This window comes from Mugil cephalus, chromosome 3 (assembly GCF_022458985.1).
Source record: "Mugil cephalus isolate CIBA_MC_2020 chromosome 3, CIBA_Mcephalus_1.1, whole genome shotgun sequence".
NCBI lineage: Eukaryota > Metazoa > Chordata > Actinopteri > Mugiliformes > Mugilidae > Mugil > Mugil cephalus.
In genome coordinates this window covers 23,511,722-23,535,727 of record NC_061772.1, presented here as the reverse complement: position 1 = coordinate 23,535,727, position 24,006 = coordinate 23,511,722, and the positions used below count along the sequence as shown (strand labels likewise).

Below are 24,006 nucleotides of genomic sequence, written 5' to 3'. Positions count from 1 at the left end.
ATTCAGCTGTATGTAAAGCCCACGTGACTCTTGACAAAAAAGCGCTCTTTTCCCATTTCAGACGATGTGCGAATGTTGCATACCGCTCTGCAAATAAATCCCTGTTCTACTTTCCCCCCACTCTGTCCAGCTCACCCCTGCCCTGTGAAGACACAGCAGTCTAGCGGGGGAAGATTCTCTAATTTAAACTGATTACAGTGGTGGTGGCAGCATTCGCCACTGTGCCCCCCCCCATACACACACACACACTTTCAACCCTCCCTCCCTTATCATCACAGCTGATTGCACTGCTGAAGTCCAAAACGTACTGTTAACCCCGTCTTCACTGCCGACACAAATAGAAACGACATAACAGCACTGATGCAGAGATGAAACAACACTGAGGTTTTCTGCTTGTGTTGTGAATCAGCAGAAAGGGCCTGTGTGTCTAAAGTCGCTGTTTGTCCCCTTAATTGAAATACGCTGTAAATGGACTGAGACACATGGGCGTCCTTTGGCAATGAGCTGCATATGCCAAAGCCAATGATGCGTGCAGCGGTAATGTATTAATAATGCACATGAATATTTTAGTTGCTTTTCACATTGTGAACTATTGGTGTTAGCTATTTACTGTGAGTGCCACTTTCCCTCAACATATTGTACAGTTGTTCCCGCCATCTGGTTTAATTTTGCCTTCTACAAAACAACATTAAGGGCATCTGGTGAAATGTGGCTTCAGTGAATTCTTTATTTCAGAGCCTGAAGGAAAAACAGTAATTTTTGGATGCACTCAGTATATTTAAAGGAGAGTTTAAGAGTTGGTGATGCTGCTGCCGTAGTGAATATTTGCTCCTGCTGATCTAAACGTGCTTCTTAAATAAGCTGACTTGAATTAAATGTGGTTCAGATCCCATTGTGCCATATCAACGGTGGTTTCACAGGCCGGGAAATTCAAATTACCTGGGCCCCAGTGGTCAGCTTGTACTCTATGAACCGTCACTTTTATCACACATGAACGCTTTAACACGTTTGATTAAAATGTGATTTAAAAGAGCATTGACTGAAGGAATTAAAGTTGCACCGTAACTCCTGCATTTTGATGGGTTTGGTAGCTGGGCACAGCTTTGTTAAATGTTAAATCGGAAATGGAAAGAACCAGATCCACACAGCTGAAATCAGCTTATGCAATTGGCTCACAGACAGCTTAATTCAAGAGCCCTGCAGGAATGCCCAGATAAAAAATGTGTAGTTTCTCAACTTCTTCATTTTTAATGCCCTAAAAATGCTCAGAGTACTTACAACTCCATGTCACGTTATGAGTTGTAAGGAATAAATGTGAGTTGTAAGGAATATGATTTTCCTTTTATTTCATTTGAACGATTTTAGTCACTTGAAGCAAACAGTAAACAATATTTTTCCAATACAATCTGTTAGCCCCATGTGGATTGACCCATTTTCCTACTTAATTTTTTAATTCCAATGTCTCACAAAATATGAGAAAACCATCCCCCATGTTTCTTTTCTTTTCCAGGAGTGTGTATGAAGGAGTCATCCAGGTTTGTTGCTCCTTAATACTAAATGAAACAATGAGCACCAGCTTTGCCCAGTTCAAAGATTTATGGTTAAATTTCTGTGTTTTCATTTTTAGCCGTCGTAGTTTTACCCTTTCTCTATTTGCCAAGTACCCAAAAGACAGTCAGGGAAGTCACAGCCCTGTCCCACAACACCTTATCCTCAAATACTTAAGTCATTAATAAAGTCAGCATTCACCAAAATTGATACAGTATTCGGACTGACATGTTGATACAAGACATCTTAATTATTGTTCAATCGAAATATCAAACCAGAACCACCGAACTAAGAAAATACATGTTTATTGTCAGAAGATTGGCTCATAAGTTGATAAGAACTTACACAACTGTTTAACCCAAAAAAATACAGCTGCATTACAAACAGATTTCCTCCGGAAATTCAGATTCATCATTTGTTATGACAATGAAATGTATAATAATAATTATATTGTATACAAAAATGTACTGAACATATAACAATTCTGAGATTTTGACTTTAGCAGTGAAAGAAGAATTACAGAGAGGAAATGTGATATAATCACAGGACTGAGCAATGCGAGGAAACACTTATAGGAAAAGATTACTGTGCTTAAGTATGAAGAGTACAAGTGTGAATGGAAAAGATGCCATTTTCCACTTGTATTTTTTTTTTAATTATTATTCTGACTGTTAAACTCCATATATTGCTCAGTATTTACTTATAAGACTGTGAGAATTGCAAAAAACACCAGTAGCACTGTGCCACATATTTTATTGCCACAAGTATTTGACTGTAAATACTATAAATACTGACATATCCTGAGAGCTTAGAGGTCAGTAGCGGTCATGATGTGGCCTCTGATGATAGGAGTTGTACCCCTGGTTGGAGCTTGGAGGCCCTGACTGATACCCACTTCCACTTCCATGCCCCCCGTGCCTTTCTCTGTCTCTGTCCCTGTCCCTGTCCTGCCAGGACTGCTGCCCACGATGGTCCCCTCTCCAACCCCGGTCTCTTCCCCAACCACGGCCTCCGTGTCCACGCCGGTCCTGGTACCTTGATAAAAACATAAATTAACAATCAATAACATATTCAACAACAGGCACTAATGCATGTATTACATGGAACTTAGCCTGGAGGCCGATATGACCGGACAACGATTTGATTACGACTGAATTTGTTTACAACGTTCTGTTATCTGTTCGTGTGCAGTTAACCACCTAAAGACCACTCAATAAAGACAGAGTTTCTGTCCGTTTAAACTGGCCTTTCAGTTTAACAAATGATATTTTTCATATTAAAATGGTAATTATAAATTAGGTGGAGTTCAGTTTAAGATGAAGAAAAAATGTTATAGCCACATTTAAAATAAAAATTGAATTAAAAGAAAAAACACTTTAATAAGAATCATCAATTCGAACACAGTCAAATATGTTCGTATGATATCACACCAAGAAAAAGATGAAAATAGAACAGCTGTGTAGTGGCTCATTTGGCTCTGGGAGAGCTTTATTTAAATCTTAGTTTTATTTTTGTCCCTTCAGCCAACCCAACAACACAATAAAGGCCAAGATAGTCACAGAGATCTAGGAACACAGATCAAAACAGTGATGACACTGAGGCTAACCCAAACTAAAGAAACATTACAGGGTAGCTATTATGAAGCCCACTATTATCATGCCCTTTCTTTATAAATAAATAAATAATTACCAGTATCATAATCACAAATAATAACCATGACAAAATATGCAAATTTCACATGGTTAAGTCGCTGTTATGGGCCGGATTAATATAAATATGCATCTATTTTGTGCTACCTGTTATCCCTGCCTCTGTGGCTTCCTCCTCCGCGACCCCTCCAGTCCTCGACTACGGGTGGGGGGTCGGCTGGACGGTTCACGTACTGCTGGTATTCAGGATCCTCCGACGTAAATCTGTAGGCAAACAGCTCCTCATAGCTCTGTTGAGTTTCAGTGGTCTCGGTCATCCTGCGAGCAAAGAAGAAATTTTACAGCTGGAGCAGAAAAGCTGCTAACACGACTTTCCGGGCTTTAATTCAATTGACTGAACTTGCTTTTTTTTTTTTTTTTGCTAAGCTGCTAGCCAATATTTACCCATGCGGGCTAATAAAACCGGACCTAATTTGAATGCGATACAACGCATCAACACACAGAAACAACATAGACTATAAATAAAAGTACAAACATTTACTATATTATCTATTGAAACACACCTTAATTGCGTATGTATGTCGTTAGCTTTGGCTACACATTAACAAACGCTATCACGAAAACCACTGGTCCAATAATTCCTGTATTAGTGCGTCGCTGAAATGCGTCCCTCCGGAACAGACGAATAAAATGTAATGGTTCCGGGGTCGCCGCACCTGCTCTTGATTGACGCCTGTTACCTGGTAGTTAGGGGGGAAAAGGGACCACCGACCAACATCAGACCTTATCGATACAGACCTCTACACTGAATTTTATAAACGTATTTTGAGTTTAAGATGCAAATGTGCGGCTTAGCTCATCTCATTTGCAATTTTTTCGCTTAATTTGGAAGAAAGTGTGCAAACTGGTGGGAGCCAACAAAACATGTAAGTGGGCCCGATTTATGTTTGAAACAACGTGTCTGTTCTTAAACGTGGTATAATCCATTTCAATCATATTGCGGTTTTATACCACATGTGTGGATAGAAAAGTGAAACCGCAGATACCACAGGTTAAAGAAAGGGGGCGAAAAAAAAAGAGTGGGTGGCTTTGGAAAGAAGCAGGTGGACACCGCTCCGTGTCGCTGCTGCAGCCCTCCACACGAAACGCAATCCCTTTGGGGAGGAACAAACTCCGCGCAGAGAGGAGCAAGCAGGGAAAATGCAAACATCAACTTAATTCATTAGCGCCGATTGCTTGACGACAGTGAGCAATACGTGATTCACAAGTCGGATTTGCAACGTCGCCTACGGGAGGAGGAGAAACAAACGAAGGGAGCGGAAAAACTTCCCGAATTGAACGGGCTTCTGTGACACGGAGCTTGACAACCCGGTGAATCGAGTTTTTACCAAGAAGTGCTCTCACATTTCACTTGTCTCTCAGCGGCGGAGCGGACTTGGTCGGAGCTGGCACGGAAACTCTTTGGACCGGGGATCGTCTGTGGACTTTGACTCCGCTTTGAAACAGCAAGAACAACACCGAGATTATTTCATCTCAATCTGCAACCAATATCATCTACAAATAATTTAAAAAAAGGAGTTGTTCCTCAAGTCCGCGGCAATGGGGTGAGTCCTAATCCAGAAAGCGCTGCCCTTCAGAGCGCCTCTCATGACACCTGCACTGTTATGTGCGGTGAAAATCCAGCAATGATGAATACCTCTACAGCTGTCTAGTTTAACCTCTGAATAATTTCGATGTAACCTCTTCTCTTTGCGCGAGGAATATCCCCATTTACTTTACATTTATTTATGTATTTATTTATTTATAAATTATTTGGCAATTCTTGAGGTGACACTGTCGTCTGTGAGCTATTCAGGTTTAATGTGTGAAAATGTTTCACGTCTCGTGTCCTATTATCAATTTATGTTTTATTGATGAGCACGAGAATTTCACATGGACCCCGCGTAATTCCTGCCCGAACGCCCCAGTTATTCCTTATCTGTGTAGGAAATATGGTTTTAAGAGGGCTGTGATATGGAGGTGTCAGAGTCAACACTGCCCACTAATAAGGAGCGATGGTGCTTCTGGGAGTGCGTGCGTTTGTGTGTGTGTGTGTTGCGTGCGTGTGTGTCTGTGTGTATTGTCAACTAGGATGTGGGCTGTGATGTGTACTCCCACAGTAGTTTACAGGGTACAGTACATTATTTTGCCTCCATAGTGGTGTGGTTTGAGTGTTGACTCTGTGGCTCAGTGCCACAATTACGCAATCACCAACTCTCATATATTGCAGAGTTTTCCACCAACTCCTGCACAAATGGCTTTTTATTTCACTTTGAATTAGCATTAATAAGAGCTTAGTGCAATTAATTTCCTTCAGAATCAGACCTGGGTCTCGATAATGTATTAACTTTTTTTATTTTTTTATTTTTCGGTGACATTAGGAAAGCATGAGCTATAAAATTGTAGGACTATTTTTAAATAATTTATGGCATTAATGCTGGATTTTAGAGATAAGTATCACAGAACTTATTTTCCAGGATACACATTTTTAAAATTTTTTTTATTTTTAAAAAAATGTAAGAAACCAGTTGAACAGTCCTGACTCCTCTGGCGTACTCACTGAGCCGGTTTGTAAGTAGTCAGCAGTGTTATGTCATGAAACCGGCCCAGTGGACCAGCAGCATGGCAGCCAGGCCAAGCCAGGCGAGGTCACACCTACCGACAGATACACGGCAACAAGTTTCCTCTTTCCACCTCCCTGGCTTCAGTCTGCCAAGCACTGGTATCACTTGACAGCCGGACGTTTTTTTGTTTTTTTTGGAACGACTCAAAAGAACTTTTACCTGTCCAGCTCCACTTAAAATCCCATAACCTGGCAGCATTTGTTTTGCATCCCCTTTGGAATCCATCAATCTTATGAATATGTTTTCAGCAATCACTGAATTGTTTGCTGTGTAAATATACCAATCCTTGTGTGGCACTTTTAAGATGTTTCAAAACATCTCATCAGTCAAAAACCAGAGGACTGATAAAACCAACTTCACAGAAGTCAAAGAACTGACTGCTACTAAAATAGTAATTGTTGATTTGCCTGATGTTAATCATTACATGTATTCAATTAGTAAAACCATATAATAAATGGCTGTAATAGTATCCTAAATGTGGTTTAGTTGCTCATTTTCCCCAACCAAAAAAAATAAAAAATAAATAATAAGCAGGAAGTTCTCATTCACATATTGTTTTCCGCTGAACAACAACCAGTAAATATAGTTACAGATTAGTTATCAGTCTGTCCTCTAATTAGTTAATTGTCTCACTTCTAATTAATTTAACTTCACATTCGTTAAACCGTTAACAACAAACAGAAATACAACTCGCTTAAATGCGTGACTGAGCAACATATCATGTCCTGATTAGACCAGGTAATGATGCAATGTGTCCTGCCCCGAGGGACCAGTCAGCCTGGCTGAGACTGAGTCTGTGTGTTGCCGTTGTTTGAGGGAAGTGTCGATCGTTGGTCATGTTTGTTTGTTGTTTTTGTTTGTTTTTTTTCCTCCAGGATTTAGGTCTTTTTGTCCCTAAAGCTCTTGGCTCCTAAATGGAATTATAGATTAACTATAAGTCACACATACACACACACTACCAGTCACTTTGTCGCTTTATTACCATAGGCCTTTGATCATAGCACCCTCTTGACCTTGAGGCAATGATTGATTGACCAAAGAGTAATTTCCTCATGACTCATTACGCACAAAATACAACCTTGGATAGACGCACAAAAAAAAATCTAATATATACAATTCAAGGTTTCCGTATTCAGTAAGGGTGGGTAAATTCACATGGGAAAGAAAGTGAGTATTTTTAAGTACAATTTGCAGCTCAAGTGCTCCTCCTTCTCTTAAATTAGTCTGCGTAATGCTCAGATTGCCAGAAAGTACCTTCTTACTGGATAAACGGCCATGCAGACAGCAATGCAATCAGCATATTGCTATTTAAAGTAAGCCATGCTGGGAGCAGCCCTAACACAGGGATAGATGCTAATCTCCTGGCTGGCTAGAGAATGACATCCAAAGGCTTAACACTCATTGATTAGGCTCTGTGACATGTGACGTGGCAGCGAGTCTCTTGGCTGCCCAGACAGGAGAGTAGACCGTAAGCCTAATCGGACTGCGTGCTCCCTGGAGGAGGAGGGGCGTGGAGGTGTAGTAGGGGAAGAGGAGCAGGTCTTACTGTTAAGGAATCATGTGTAAATGAAGTGGGGCAGACTGACGGCGGATTGAACGTCTCTTCACCAGATGGTTGAAGCCTAGGAGGCCATCTGCTGCCATGCTGCGCTTCTGTGGAGACTTTCTCGCTTCCTTTTCCTTTGAGCTCTCAGATTAAGTCGGGTTCCGCGTCCAGCCACCTCAGTGTGGTGGAAGGGGACCTGCTGAGGTTGCTGGTTTGAATCCGACCTGCTGCTTTTGCAGCATGGTGCGATGCCAGGTTTCTTTTTTTTTTTTTTTTTTTTTGTCCGTGTAACTAGCACTATGAAGGTCACCTCTAACAATGGCAGCTTAAACAGTAAGAAAATTACCCACAGCCAATTTTAAGATTAAATATCTGGTTATACGGAACAATACCAATACAGTACAACCAGCGAGTAAGAATAAAATTTGGCAAAAGCTAATGTTTTAACTCAACATTTGTTGTTGTTTTTTTTTTTCTTGTGAAATACCGCAGACAGATCCCTTCAGTGCTCTAAAAACGAAAGAAAAACAACTCTTTAACGCTGAACTGTTCAGGAGAAAAGATATGTTGCAATAAAGAAACTGCAAAGAAACTGCTTCAGTGAGTTAAACCGATTCCATTGCTGTTGTCTGTTATTTGGCACAAGAGGCGTCGCAAACAAAAACTTTTACAGGTTTAAGTTCTCAGAACTCATCGAGGGGGAAATTATTTGCTTTGCCCTTCGTCAAACTAAATTTCTGTTACATCACGTGTAATAAATTGACAAATGTTTGACATTTTTTGCATTATGAATTGAAACAAGCGTTTATCTTAAACCACAAACTTGGAAGATGGAAAATGTCAAGCTAAATATTCTGACAAATCCAAGGTTGCACCACTAATACACAGTCACCTGTGTACCTGGAATGTAGCTCCGATTTGGTTATTTTCAGATATATCTTACGTTATGCATTTATTTATTTATTTGCTGCTATGAAATACTTATCAGTTAAATATAAAGAAAATGCCTTAGAATTAAATTCTTTCATGTTTTGTCCATCCCCAACATTTCTTTCTGTGTGATGTAATGTGGAGGAATTGTTTTAAACTAACCTTTAATAGATAAAATATGCTAACAATAAAACATTCACATAAAGTCACCATTAAGCTGAGGCAGTATGCTCTTTTTTTTTTTTTTTTTTTTTTCAAATGTCAGGGGACGAAGATGTAATACACATCTCTTCACTACTAAATGTTTCTGGAGTCCAGGTTATTGCATACAGAGTCTCGGGGCAAAAATTGCCCATCTATGGCCTCCTGACATCATTAGCAGAGCAACGTGTTTATTGCCATGAAAGCCCAGGTGGTGTTTAGGTAATGAACCGACAGAGCTTTTCCTCTCCATCCTGTTTTGCTGGTTCACACAGACGAAGTGCTGCTCGCACTAATAAGGCAGCTCAGCTCGGTAAAAATGACAGAGCCCCTCGCCGGTGCTCATCTGACTTATGAGGATGATCACGGGCTAATGAGAAATCAAATTATCTACACACGTATTCTACTTGGTAGTCTCAACACAGGTCCCTCTGATTTCCCATTTTCCCATTTCCAGTTTCACCTGACGTGCACATATTGTGACCCAGATAGGATTTTCTCTCTATGACAGATGTGGGAGAAGACGTTCTTTTCGGTAACTTGGTGCGTTGTTGTCACCACCGGTAAAGAAGTGTAAACGCTCAGAGTCAGCATTCCTCCCCGTGCTGCATATTATTGATAAGATAGTTGACAGGTGAGTAATGCAGCTTCAGTCTCTGTAGTTCTTTAAGCAAACAAAAATGCAAAATTCCTAAAGATAGCATTTTATGAATATTGCTTCTAGTAATAGGATCTTCACTGAATCACCCTGTCTTGTGACTCGACTGAAGCACTTGAAGTCATAGAGCGACATAATGTGTCCACTGCCCGTAAATAACGCACACTAAAAGACTTCTGTTACTCAAGAAGTCAGGTCTTAATGAGAGTGCATCTGTCTATTCAGGTGTGTGTTTTTGCCTGTGGGAGATTTAAAACCGGGGGGGGAAAAAAGCATGTTTCTTAACAGGCCGTCGACCTTATGAACTGCCACTGGCAGAGAGACTAATGAAGATGTCTAGTTATAGCTAATAGCTATAATCAAAGTGCCCGAAGGTCTGCACTCGAGAGCATCTGAATGTGCAGTTGACTGGTTTATTCGTCTTGAGCTCATTTCACACTCCAAACATGGCGTTAAACCCAGATATTGTGTGCTGATGCCGTCTCTGTAGCCCGTTTAGCGACACACTTCATAACGCGCTGAGTTTATTAGTTCCTCTGCACTTCTGTAGCTTGCTATGTAAACACGACTGCATAAATAAGCATAATTTAGACTCTATATTTCATTTTCAAGCAGTGCTCTTATACACATTTAATGGATTATGTGCATTGTCTTTTGTGACTTTTGGAGGCAGCAGCTTTGTGTTTCTCTTTCCAGCAGGAATGCGATGAATGCAGGGCATCTAGCTGAAACTGAACCTGTTCTGTATTTGACTTGATTCCAGACTTTTTTTTTGTCTCTCCCTCTCTCTCTCTGACAGATAGTTAAATTAATGTGATTGATTAGCAGAGGTTGTTTGAGGAATGAGCACATGTGGGATTCCTGAGCTCTGGAATCTGGATAAAGCTGTTTAAAAGAAAAAAAAACATACATGAAATGTACAAGTTTAGCAGAACCATCCAACCTCTCTGTCAACGATATAAGCTCCCTGCTGTTATTCATGCTTCCTCTTGTCGTCTTTCAGCAGAGCGATAATCCTGCTCTCAGCAAACTCAAACTCTGAGGTGTTTCGGTAAATAAGAGACACATGTGGAGGCAAATGTGGACACGCTGCCTCAGATTCATTAAACGTAAAAGGCCGAGCTTTCCCAGTAACAGTATGTGGCCGTCAGCACGTTCTTAGTTTTGAATTTATCCAGGACACGACTGCTGCATCATCAAGGTGGAGAGGCCTGAGGTGGTTGTGTAGGTGTATGTAGGCACAGACTGTACAGGCTAACTCAGACTTGTCCCCCCCCCCCACCTACACACACACACACACACACAGAAACACACCCACACCTGTAAATTATTCAAAGCACCAGATGGGGACAGAGCGCGGCTGACAGTCAACGGGACAAAGAATACAGCGTTCGTAAAGTCCTAAATGTTGTCGTCTTTTTGTAATCCGGTAAAATCAATCAACCTAATGCTTTTCATCTGAGAAAAGCAGATCACTGGGCTCCACCAGAGGTTGTGCGAGAGCGTCCATGTGTTCGTTTGCCCCCCCTTGCCGCCAGTGTGAGCTGGCTCCAGACCCAACCACAGCAAAGGTCAGCGTGTGTGCGTTGGCGTGCGTATGTAAAGCGACAACAGTGATCTGTATAATGGGTTTTGTTGTTCCCAAAGCAGATGAAAACTGAGATTAGGCTTAAAGGGGACAGTGAATTTATTAGGCTTTCATTTCTATGAGGACCATAATCCCAGTGCAAGTAAAAAGCTTTATTAGCTCATGAATATTTGCTTCCCGCCAGCCTGTCTGACATTATTTGTGCGGCATTTCATAGTAGTGCGTTAAAGTAATACAGGACAACTCCTTTTACCAGTTGCCTCTGAGCTTTACAACAACAATCTCACCATCTCTGCTCTGTTAATGAAATGTCTGCCTGTGCAGGAAAAGATACACACTTCTGCTGAATATATTTCTTTCAATTAAGGTTTCATTGACAAAACACATCTGTTCTCACAAAATGCAACTTTTAATGTTTTTCATTTATTCGTTTATTTCGAAACGAGCAAATGTGGCTGTGCCAACCGGTGCAAGCCAGTCTGTCAGCTTAGCAAAGCACGCTTCACACATTTTACTGAAATCTCTCATATCATTAAAGTAAAGAGATACAAAAAGCAAAGCAAACGATACCAGGAAGGATATTATTTTATGAGATGGAACTTAAGAGTTCTGTATAAAGTGTCCTGGATTTAAATGGGCCTGAGAAATCATCATTGATCAAAATGATATAGAAATTGGATGTTAACTAAATGCAGCTGAACAAAACTGCATTTTAATATATTACATAACTAGTATGACCAAAAAAAAAAAAGAATAGATGAGAGACTGAAGTCTGTTGCTTTCACAACAACAGAGTGAATGTACTTGACAATCCAGCACCTGTTTTGCAGGGACACGTCAGTGCATTACTCTGTTAAATTCCAGCGTCTCCCTCCGCGCTTTCACTGAGGTGCTCTTCAGACGGTCAAACAGCTTGTGAAAACCCCCCTTCCCCATCATCCGCCTCTGACATCAGCACTGATGTCAGAGGGGTTGCACCTAACAATTTGCTTTCTTTTATCAACCGATAATTTCACAAATGCACCAACGTCATGGTATGATTTGAACTTTTCTCTCAGGTTCTCCTCCAAGTGACCATATTGTTTTTTTTTTTTTGTAACTTTATTTTTTTATGTGCGACGTAGCTATGAATGCCTCTTGAGGAAAGATTATTTGGAAGTGGTGTGTGTGTTGTTTCTCACTTTCCTCTTCTCTTTTCATCTGGCCTCTGATTGTTTGAAGCACCTCACAAAAACGTCCAGCGTCAGATCGGGGGTTGTACGGCCCTTTGAAAGAGAATGGAAAAATATCTAAAAAAAAAAAAAAGTTTTGAGGGAAAAAAACACTGCAGTTGGAAAAACAAGAGTCAAGACAAGCCAATAAAATAATGATATAAAATAATTACTATTTTTTTATTATTAGAAGTCACAGCTCCAAGTCCACCAAGAAGAATACTGCCCATCTGTCTACCCCTTATTCTTCACCTGCATCCATTATTTAGTTCTTGAGGTATCCTCTGATCCCCCCTCATCCAGCCACTCCACTTAATTATTCCTTACTCTTGAAACTTTACAGAAGAGTCTTTCAAGCACCTGCACTCACCTTTTGAAATGAGAACTTCCAGCGGATGATTTAAGCTGCGTACAGTCTCTGTAAAGCTCTGTAACGAGGGAGAGCTGGTTTCTGATATTAGCGGCATATGAATGCATGCTGATGTGGTTATTTTCACTTAAATAATGTTGCACACTATACAGGACCAGTTTAAATAGACATGAATTAGGATGTGGTGCTTGAGTGTGTATAATCACAGGGTTTGGAGTGAAACATTGTGGATGTCATAAAGAGGAGGGGCCCATGCAGCGTATTCAGTCATTCAAGTTTAACAGACGGTCTGCTCCTGCTCCTTCATCCGAATAGAGATGCTTTCTTGAATCACAAGGGCAGCAAGCCACTCTTTGCAGAGAGGCAGTTTGCTCCAGCCTTTCAGAGATGGATCACATGATTTAGATTTTTTCACCATCACTTTTGAGTTAGGTTTTAATTGCTAATTCAGTTATTGCCGCTTTAGCATTTCACATAAAATGACTAATGGATTCTGTAAGAGCGTCAGAATAATTTAGATGCAAAACAAATATTAGGTTTTACATTTTGATCAGATAAAATCACGAGACAAGGGAGTAAGACTGAGGAGGACGAAAGCTCAACTTGAATCAGCCTATGAATACTGTCTAAAATTGGTCACTGAGATGACTCAGAGAGAAGCTGAGTAGAGCCTTTATCTACTCATCATACCCATGATGGGTGGGAGTCTTGTTTTCCAGTACCAGCGCAATTTGCTCTACAGTAGCTTCTGAGACGCTCCATTTTATTACAGTGTTAATTTTAGGGTTTTAATTGAAAACAATTTCCATTTGAGCTAATAGCTTTTAAACAGTGTTAAAAGTCTTTCTAGCATCCACTAATACACAGGACGAGATGTTACAATCCCTCGTGCCAAGATCTGAGGCAAAACACATTTGGAAGCCCAGTCTGACTGAAAAAACGACCAGCAGGCTAGCAGTTAGCCACCAACTAGCAGCCAACAAGAAGACACCAGCTAACTAGCCTAGCCAACAGCAGCAGGTAGAAGTGATGGGACATGTGACTACATATCAACCAACACTTCTCCATTGTGTGAGGTTTCGGGGCAAGACACATTTGGAAAAGTTTAGTAACATGGTTCAAATTAGTAAAATTAAGTAGAAGATAAACCTTATTTATGTAGCACCTTTCACAGGTAATAAACCACAAAGTGCTTCACAATAAAATGGTAAAAAGACAGAATGCATTCAATGCAGTTAAGACACTTAAAAAGGAAAAATATTAAAAACAGCAATAAAATTACAATTAACTTGATATAAACTATTTTTCAGTAGAAATTCTGATACAATAATGGCGAAGGTGTTCGATAATGTATATGCACAAAATTTATGTAAAAACTATTAAAAGTGCAAAATTAGTGTTTTAAATATAAAATATACAGTCAGGACAGAGATATGCTGGTATTAGTGAAGGGTGTGGTGATGAGGTGATGTTTCATTAAGTCCAGCTCCTCCTGTATATGTGTTGGAGTTTTAGCGTGACGCCGTTTCAACAATCGCACAACACTGACTGCCCTTATTCTTTCCCTCTATGTCCTCCTTAAGAAGAGGAAGTGTCTTAACAAGATGAAAGTTAAGTCCTCTCTTGTTTGGCTGTGTTACCTCGAGTACATGATTGTCTGGAGTGTGTTTGGTGCACTGGGGAAGTCTCGTGTTAGACAATGGACCTGAGAGCGTACACGCAAGTGCACAGCCTCACGCAAACACCTAGATATGTGTTACTGACACCTAGGAGAGGGATGGGGGTGTTGATGTGCTAATGGCTTTGGGTTGCTATGAGGATTTAGAGTTTGTGTTACATTATCTGCGGCCCGTCTGTGCTGAGGCTCTCAGGACTCTGCATCTCTGGAGACGCAGCCCACTATCTCTGCAGGCATTAAGTGATACATTAGGAGCTCAGTCCACACTGCAACTGTGTTTGTTTAACGAAATTTTGCAAGATGTGACTCATGTATTGTTGGATCTGCACTGATACGCCGAATCCTCCTCTAATATCGTTGGTCTGCTCCACCCTTTGCTTCTCAGGGAGCAGCCGATCTACACCACCAGGGCCCACGTCTTCCAGATCGACCCGTCCACCAAGAAGAACTGGGTTCCTGCAAGCAAGCAGGCCGTCACCGTCTCCTATTTTTACGACAGCACACGCAACAGCTACCGCATTATCAGCGTGGATGGATCCAAGGTACGTGTGTGTACGTGTGTGTGTCTGTATGTAACAATATCAGGAAGAGATGATGGGAATCCTTTAACCGGTCTCTGGAGACAGAGATGAGTAAAAGCACTCAAAGCTAGAAGTTAACAAGGGGAATTGTCAAGCATATTAATGATGCGTTTGCTGCTCCCACTGATCGGCATCAACCTAACATGATACCTTTTAATATTTCTCTCATTCATTTCCATTTGTCTGGGTTCCTTAGGTAATAATTCCCCACTGCGTCACTGGGTAAGATATAAGCGATTGCTTTCATAGCAAATGTGTGCAAACTGACATGAAATAACCAGCTGCATTTTACGTCGTCTAGTTTAGACTTTGTAAAGAAAAACTAATAAACGTACTTATGAATGGAATAGTTTTAGGCCCAAGTGATAATAACACTATTCGAATGACAACATAGTAAAACAGAGCTGTATTACTATTAAATATGTCTTCAAAGACCTATAAATGTTGAAGTTTATGAAGTTAATTATATCTCTGTACAACCATTGTAGCCTGTTATAAACCATTTAGACTTCTTATAAATCCTGAATGAGTGACTTAAAGTATTAACAATCTGTCTTACACTAAAACCCAACAAAAATGTTACAACACGGTTTTTCTTTTAAACCTTAAGTAAAATGACATGACATCCGTGTAAAATGGAAGAAAGATGTCCATTAGAGTTTTCAGAAACAAGATGCTGTCTTTAAAATGTTAGTTTTGTGTTATTCAAAGCAGGAAAAAAACATTTATTTTCCCAGAAGAGCCTTCAGCTTCATAAATGAGTCAAACAAGTAACTATAAAAGGTTTTAGTCATTTCGCCACTACTTTCAGCTCACCAATGATATGAAATAGTATCATCATCATTACTTGTTGCTTAAAGGTTTATTTTATTTTATTTTTTTTTAGCACAGACACATAGAAAATACGAGGAAAGCCCGTTCCCTTGTTCCTTTCCATTCCCTATCAATCAAAAACAACGTGTCCGACCAAGAACATTCACATCTGAAACCCCTTAGGATGAGAAATTAGCTCTGCCCTCAGCAATGTAAGGTTAAACTCCTCCGTGTTCCTCGTTTTCGCCCAGTTATCCGCGGCACAGTCCTCTTCTCAAAGGGGCGAAGACAAGCGCAGCTGATTAAAGCTGTCAAAGCTAAAATGGTAGAACAAACTGAACCTGTCCAATATTTTTAGATGAAACTTGAAACACGTATTTTGAGGAGATGCGGGTCATATTTTAACTCGGTAAAAGCTGGTAGATGGACCATCTTTAAACGTTAGAATATTAACATTTTTTTGCTTCTGTTTTATGCATTTGCAAGTTGAGTTGAATTCAGATGCTCTATCACATGACCAAGCATCCCCTCTAATAAATTCATAAGATTAGCCAAGAGCTCCATACTTCTCATGCATATTTGAGTCTCAGTTAAACTCTGTCATCTGCAATCAACCAGCAGCCAACAGTAGTCATACCTAAAAGGCTATGGAGTCACTAAGAAATGTCCACACCACATCAGCTGTTCTTTTTGCAAATCCCCACCACTGGTTTTTGATGTGAAGATTCTCAGTAGCTCAGTAGTTATGATAAAAAAAAAAAATCCCTCCAAATCATAATTTTGAGATGGAACCATATGCCACATGAGCCTGCTTGTATCATACATTCACACCAGCTTCTTGTGCTAACTCAAAGAGTAGATTATGTGTTTCCATGGCGATCAGAGTCATCTCGCTGTGTGAAAACTGGAGGAGCGATATGACGCCGATATCCCCCTGTTGACACTCAGGCAATCACCTTTTGCACAATCTCAAATCGCACAGTTTACCTGGTGAGCCGCCGGAGCGAGCGAACGGGGGGGGTCGACCTCTGTTGGATCTGTTTTATGTCCCCGTGGTTGCACTTCTGTTTTAGGGATCGTGGGGTTAGTTTTACAAACAGCTGATGGGCGGGTCTCGCAGGAGCTCAGCATACTTGTATATATGAATGCAGAGTATCTGCACAGCAAGCATCTTCTGTTTTCTTCTCAACAGTGGCAAATACGTGCAAACCACATGTTGTGCGTGCTACATATAGATCTACTGAAGATATTTCAAAATCAGCCGGACATGTCTGAATACGTTTGACTATCTGGCTATAACATGAAGAGCTCCTCTCGATTCTCAAGTTGCGACCTTATTTTCTAGTGCAGGCTTAGGCTTTCAGTGCAATTTTATGTAAAATCCCTTCTTTAAAGAGAGAATCTGTGTATTATCCCTCAATTCCAGAAAAGCATCAAGCTCTGTTAGCTTCAAAACAGCTCTCTTCCCACGGCTAGAACGGCAAGACTCTAATCTGTTATGTCATCAAGTACCACTTACTGAGCTACAGGAATGACAGTAACTGACAATAGATCCCCCACGATTGACTAAATCTACCGTTTCGAGTTCTTTTATCAAATAAATCGTCTTTCTGCAAAGAAGATAAGGGGCTGCTTCTTTATTTCTGGCTAAATGCGTCTGTATTTTTGTATTTCCTCTCTATCCTCTGTGCCAGGAGTCCTCTCTCTGCTCTCCCACTCCTGTCATCCTCCCTGTTCTCCTGTCTCACCACTCTCCTTTAACCTTACCAGAACAGTATGTGTCATAGAAATCTCGACGAGCACCAACCATGCGAGGCATCAGGATAAGGATTCATGAATTGTTTTCTAAAAAGCAAACGGCTCATCTTGATTTAATCCGTGTTTCCGGTTCATTTACATAAGTCACGTCGGTATGAGCAAAGTAACCAAAAGCGAGGAAACGCTGAGTCACATCAAATAAATATTAAGGATTGTTTTTTGTGGTTTGTACACTAGCTGCGAGAGAGACGTGTCTGTCTCGAAGAATAGCCTGTGCTGCTGCACACACTAAGTATGACAGACCGTCAGCTTATATTCATCTTTTGGAGGTGGCCGGGCCACTCGCTGTGGATGATATGGCAAGTAGAGGAGCATATCAGCACTTTTGACTCTCGCTCATCCTCAGTTGTTCCTCTCATACCACGATGTACCAAACACTGTGACAGCACAGTGGAGAGTTTTCTTGCAGCAAGTGAAAATCTGGCAACTTTCTGAGCTCACATGTAAAACACTTGAAGAAAAAAAAGCTATTTCGTTTGAGGAAATTTTAATGCAAACTTGACTCTCTTAAATCTCTGTTACCACCTCTTTTTTTTCCATTTTTTTTTTCTTCCATCACAGCCAGTGTTCAAATTTAACAATTTGGCTCCTGTGCTGTGGGCGGGTGAGCGAAAAGACAAACCAAAGCCAAGAACTGAAGAAGATTTCAAATTCCTCCAAGTGCACTTGGAAATGCTCAAATGTATACTTGATGTTAGAATTTTACTTTAGACCATTTCACACTCTGTGTAATCTCTCAAAAAAGTTTAAAGGACAGTTTGCATAGCTTAGATTCCGGTTTGATAAATCACAACGTCACGTTTTTTGCATATTCACAATGCAATACTGTATCTGCAATGTCCAGCTCCAGTTCTCACCCAGGAACCTTTGTTACATGTCGTATTCTTTTTGTCTCTCTACACCATTGGCTGTCAAATAAAAGCAAAGCTTTCAAAAAAAAAAAAATCTAACAAATGTGTGTAAACTATATTTGCATTTGGCTGCTTTTATCGATAGTTGGAGAAAATGAGGATAAGGACATGTCATGGTTTCCAAAAGAATAATTATACTGCATGGCTTAATTTGTTTTAAACCCACACATCTAACCACTGTTGAAGGGTTGTGTGTTGGTAGATATACATGCAAATATTCCAAACCGTAGCCAGTTTTATTAGCACCTGAAAAATTGTGGCTGCAACCTGGGGAACATCTTGTAATTTTTATTTATTTTTTTTAAATATTTTTACTCGTGTGTGGTTGAGTCACACGAACGAAATTAGATTTGTATTTTGTTGTATGACCAGCTGTCATGAGAGAGAACACACAAAGTCCCCAAACAGTTATCCATTAGGATAATGGCTGAATCACAACAAGCCAGGTATGAGCTAGTGTGACGCTCCAACATCAGCATAGTCTGTTCTGTAAACAGTGTCAGAGAAACAGCCTCGCACAGCAATGAAAAATTATAATCTGAAGCATGATTGCGCGTTGTTTTACACCAGCGACGAGGCTGCTTTTAATCCACAGCGACGTGACTGCACATTCAGATTTAGTTCTTGTGTTACAACCCTGACTCCAAACCTACGTCACTGCCACCAGGGCGATACTGTGTTTTGCTGACCTTAATATATGGTGAAAGGAAATGCATCACATCATTAAAAGAGTTGGCGGACATACAAAAATATGTCTTCCTCTCATCACACCACGCCTGATGAGCAACCTCATTTTTCCATTTCGCTGTCGGGTTTGATGAAAGGACACGGTGACCATCACCTCGTATTTCTTTGGCCGCGTTTCAGTTATAAAACTGCTGCCAGTTTCGTCTCGCACATCGTCATGACCGCCCGCGTTGCCCGTTTGTCACCACTGCTTTGATATACATCCCTCAGGAATTAGACTGCATCTAAAGGGTCAACACATTTCAAGTTTTGTTATCTTAAAAATGCCACCGCTGGGTGTCATTTTTCTCAGCCATGACAAAATCTTCTTTCCCTCCCGTATACTCTTCTCCCATGTTCTTCATCTCCTACCTTATTTACTGACTCTGCAAATTCTAAGCGCACTCTTTCTGACTGACCCTCGTGCCTTTAGCCAGCCAAGCTTCTCCCTGCGCCTCCTGTGCCACTTGATCCTCAGCCCAGCTCTCCATGCGCCCAGCTGCCAGCGTCACTCTGCTCTGCCTCCCCCTCTCCAACTCTCCCACTCTCTCGTTCGCTTGCTCACTGAAGCGTCCACTCATACATGCCAGCATACAGTCACAGGCCTCACAAAGATGGGGGTAACCTGGTGGTCCCGTATGTTCATTTTTGCATCATTAACTGTGATCCTACGTCATTTCAACGATGTCTGTACTGTATCTGATGATATTTGTCTTCTGCTCAACCATAATGATCAATAACCCACCGAAAGACAAAGAACTGGACTGTGTGGTTGGACTCTATAATATTCTAAAAATGTATTACGCACAACTATGAAATCGTTTGACTGTACTTCCTTGTGCGGCCCAGTAAAGAAAGAAGATACTAAAAATAAATACTTGGCACAAATTGCCAAAGCCTAGATGATGTTTCACATAGTCTGTTTAATCCAACCCACATTTTAAAAATGAAAGATATTCCTGTTTACAATCCTGAAAGACAAGGGAAGTGAAAGACACATGAAACTTTCTGGGGGTGAATGGGTAATGCACAAATAATTTATTAATTTACTGCCCTTATTAGTTTCTGTTCTACATCAGTAACGGCTATTCCTACACTGCAATAACAGCATTACTAGAAAGAAGCAAAATATTCTTATATCCAGTCAAATCATCTTGTATTATGAAAACAAAACTGCCAATGGTTTAAGATTTTTTTATTTCTTGACAAAAACTCTTAAAATAAGCACAAAGTTCTTGTCTTTGAAGATGTATTTCTTTGATACAAGGATTTTTGCTTTCTTGGAATTCTTGGAAACATAACACAAGATGACAACATGGTTCCTTAAGTGACATAGTCCATGAGCGGCGGATATTGGCAAGGACTTCACTATACGATACGTATTGTGATACCCGAGTCACAATATGATACATTATTGCGATATAAAGATATTGCGATATTCTACATCGTTCACTGAGAAATTTTAAATGCAACTTCAAATACAGATTGTATACATGTACATCAGATGACATTGATAATTCATTGGACAAATTGAGTCAAAAAACAATATTAATCCAAATGATCCATTTCCAATTTATTTCACTTGTGAAAAAGTGGTGGAAGTTGTTCACAATCAGCCCAAAACGTGACTTTTTCTTTTAAAATCGATATTAGAACATTCAAAATTGATATTGCTTTTTTTTGCTATTTTTTCCCCCACCCTGAGTAGTTCATAAAGTATCATACCCTTATGATGAACGACATGAAAGTGTTAGATTGAAATGGATAAGACTCAGGTGGTTAGAGATTTAGTTGCATATTGTATATTGAGATGGTCCCTTCCCAGACTTCTATTTCATTCAGTCTTTTCAGTTCTTAAATCAAGAGTCTGTTGCAGTGTTTTTGTATCATGACGTCGTTCAGCTCAAGGGTATCAGTCTAACAAGTTGTAGTCTCAGTACGGTTCAATGATACGTTGAAGATCTTGCTGAAAAGGTAAAAAGACTCTCGGTAAACAAAATAAATACAAAATTGGTCGAAAAGTTGACAAGTAATACTATATATTTTAAGATGATCTGTTTTTCAAATGGAAGTCATTGCTTTTTTTTTTTAATGTTATGCATGTATGTGTGTCTCATCCCTGTATTTCTAAACACTGTTCTCCAACCACAACAATGCAGTTATTTTACAATGACCATTAAAGTTTCATCTTATCTTGAAACTTACTCTTTGAGCCTGTGCAGTGAGCACGGTTAAATATTCACTCTGAAACACGCGAGTGCTGTGTAATCTTTTCTCGTGCTCCTCTTCAGGGGAAATTAGGTCACCTTTGTTTTGTTGAAGCCCCTGAAAGAGTGATGATTTTGAAATCAGATTAGCAGCACCTTGGTAAATTGCCGCTCTCCTTGTAAACCTCTTGAAGAGGGATTGCAGCCGTCGGTGAACAGAGGGTTTACGGTATAAGAAAGTCTTATTCTTGCATGTACAGTGTTCTCTCTTTCTTCAGGATACATTAGTTGTGTTTTCAGTGGGACACAAACATCTAGGAGGGTGCTGATTGCTGCTAATACCCCTCATTTTGTCAGCTCAGTCTCTTGCTTTTTGGGTCCCTGTCCAGTAATGATGCTGTGTAAAGTGTTTTAACACCTCAGCCACTGAAAAGATGGAGAAGGAGACAGTGGGGGCGTAGAAAAGGACACGAGTCTGTCAGCGATTTGAATTCCTGAGTCCTGTGTTCAGAGCCATGTTGCTATGAAACAAGGGCTGCTCTGTGATTAAATTGTCTTCCATTGTTACTTAATTGTTGGGATAATTTGCATGTGCTGTTTTTAAGTTCTGTTATATCTTGGCAGCGACATCGGGTTCGTGTGTATGCAAATTAAAGGAGTGTCGTGTTTACATGCACCTTTAGCTGTTCACATGGGATTAGACATGTCTATATTTACAGCACTGCAGCACAAACGCACAAAACGCTGAAGACCGGTCAGACTGCATCTCAGACTCTCGGCTTCTTCTGCCACTGCCTCGTGCACTAGTTACCATTTTAGACTGCAGCAGATGTTTGCTGGCATCTGATTTGCTGCATAGCTACAACAGGTGAATGTGCACTGTGGCAAATATAGAGACTGTAATTTGACTGCTTAGAGGTTAGTGGGTCAGCAGTCACGACTGCGTAGCGTCTGTGCATGCCAGTGTTTTATTCACAAAGGAACAAATCTGTCTGCAATAATGGGCCATGTTATTTACACTGGAGTAGGTTGCATGTGTTCAATTGCTCAAGTAATTATCATCCAAATATGTAAACCGTGTGTTAGGTGCTGTCTCTGACAAGTTTTTGAGCATAGACTTTTTATGTTGTACGACGTCTATTAAGGAAATTTGACACTATACTTCATACTTCATATATTTTCAAACATGGATGGTTTCTCTTAATAAACTGTCAGTATTTCTATCAGGGCAACATGTAACATTAGATAAGTTTTAGTTGCTTTTGTATTGTCGAGAGGTTCTAAGAGTTTTTATAGAGAGGAGGGGAACGAATGTGTAATATGCCAAATGAAATCAAGTGTCTCAGTCTGGACATGGACACATGCAACATATTACATATTTACTCTGGTGTGAATGAACCGACAACAGATTATTGTCCTTTATTAAAGTGGTCAGACTATTCATTGTGTGAATGAAGCTCCTGGAACTCCTTCTGTAATATGTCTCGTCTGAACAAGATACAATTTTCAAAACCCTGCAGCATCAGAATGAGGGGTGGCCCAGTTTGGAAATCTGTAATAACTGTACTCTGTACTGATTGCCAGTATGGGTGCCAGTAATGCTGGGAAATTAAGGATAATGCTGCCTGAGACTTGTCTTTGAGAACTGTTTCGTCCTTTTTGCACAATGATCTGCTTTTGTTTTTTTTGCACTTTTTACTTTAATTTATGTAATTCCCTCCACACTGTATATACTGAGAATACTGTTTATTCTTGTATTTTTTTATACATTCTTTTATTCTTCTTTTATTGTTTTATATATATATAATTTCTCCCATACGTGGGATAAATAAACATCGTCTTATGTTAAGATGTGTCATCCTAACAGGTGATCATCAACAGCACAATCACACCCAACATGACGTTCACCAAGACGTCGCAAAAGTTTGGCCAGTGGGCAGACAGTCGGGCCAACACTGTGTTCGGGCTGGGCTTCGCTTCAGAGCAGCAACTGTCAAAGGTAGGAGAGAAAACATTTCAGGAGCACCAAACACATCGAGCCACAAAGACATTAATACAACTTGGAGGAGGCTTTGTCTTTAAACTAAAGAGTGGCGCCGTACAAACTGTTATCAATCGAGCCACAGATTGTGAACTGAGTCCTCTTAAGTCCTCAATGTTACTAGATAACTGCCTCAGTGGATGGACCATAGAGTAGTGTATTATATGTGTGCTTGTTTTGCCACTAATAATCACAGCTGTTTGTCTCTGTTTTGCAGTTCGCTGAGAAGTTCCAGGAGGTGAAAGAAGCAGCCAAGCTGGCGAGGGACAAATCGCAGGAGAAGGTGGAGACGCTGAGCAATCACTCTCAGGTAAATCACGATGCATCTGTACTGTTCGCCGCTACTGTTTACTCAACAGTCGGTGTTAGCACTCATTAACATCACTCCTGTACATATTCTGTGTATAGGAACCACATTCTTTCATTCATTAACAAGTTCAAATCTTGATGAATTTTGTGTACTACAATGCTACAATACTATAATACAACAAATCTAATTCAGCTATTGCGTAGGTCTTAAACGGGGCCTCTGTGGAGGCACTGCAGGGGGTCGCAAAATCTTTGGTTGATTAAGCATTTTTTATATATATTTTGTTTTTAATTCCCCCCCACAAATTTAATTTTTTTAAAATACACATTAACATTAATCCAACATATTTTAGTAAAGGTAGAAGGGATAGGTTAATATTGAATGCAAAATGATAATAATAATGTATATTCATAAATAGCACTAGGCCTAGTATAATATAGAACAGATATATTAGGTATATTATTTAATCTCTCCATCAGTTTGGAGGTCCTTGGCCGGAAAAACGTTGAAGGCCCGTGATCTAATGTGTAAGTCATCAAGAATAAGAGGTCATAGGT

At 40.2% G+C, this 24,006-nt stretch overlaps 2 protein-coding genes across 3 annotated transcripts in view; one reads left to right on the top strand and one right to left on the bottom strand.

Moving 5' to 3' along the window:
- Positions 1 to 1,837: 1,837 nt before the first annotated feature.
- LOC125005084 (RNA guanine-N7 methyltransferase activating subunit-like) lies at positions 1,838 to 3,920 on the bottom strand. The gene is made up of 3 exons (XM_047580057.1): positions 3,761 to 3,920; positions 3,345 to 3,515; positions 1,838 to 2,583 (listed from the first exon to the last, which is right to left on the bottom strand). Exons 2-3 carry the CDS (start codon positions 3,512 to 3,514, stop codon positions 2,364 to 2,366), a joined length of 390 nt encoding a protein of 129 aa, XP_047436013.1. The 5' UTR covers position 3,515; positions 3,761 to 3,920; the 3' UTR covers positions 1,838 to 2,363.
- Positions 3,921 to 3,974: 54 nt separating this feature from the next.
- homer2 (homer scaffold protein 2) overlaps positions 3,975 to 24,006 on the top strand; it is a 29,765-nt gene continuing 9,733 nt past the window's right edge. Inside the window, exons 1-4 of one of the 2 annotated variants that reach the window (XM_047580056.1) lie at positions 3,975 to 4,123; positions 14,428 to 14,584; positions 22,966 to 23,097; positions 23,357 to 23,449. In XM_047580056.1, the coding sequence (XP_047436012.1) occupies positions 4,122 to 4,123; positions 14,428 to 14,584; positions 22,966 to 23,097; positions 23,357 to 23,449 (384 nt within the window). In that variant the 5' untranslated portion in view covers positions 3,975 to 4,121. Of the gene's footprint in view, positions 4,124 to 4,306; positions 4,802 to 14,427; positions 14,585 to 22,965; positions 23,098 to 23,356; positions 23,450 to 24,006 lie in introns of those variants that run through there. The other variant, XM_047580055.1, reaches the window with a different exon arrangement.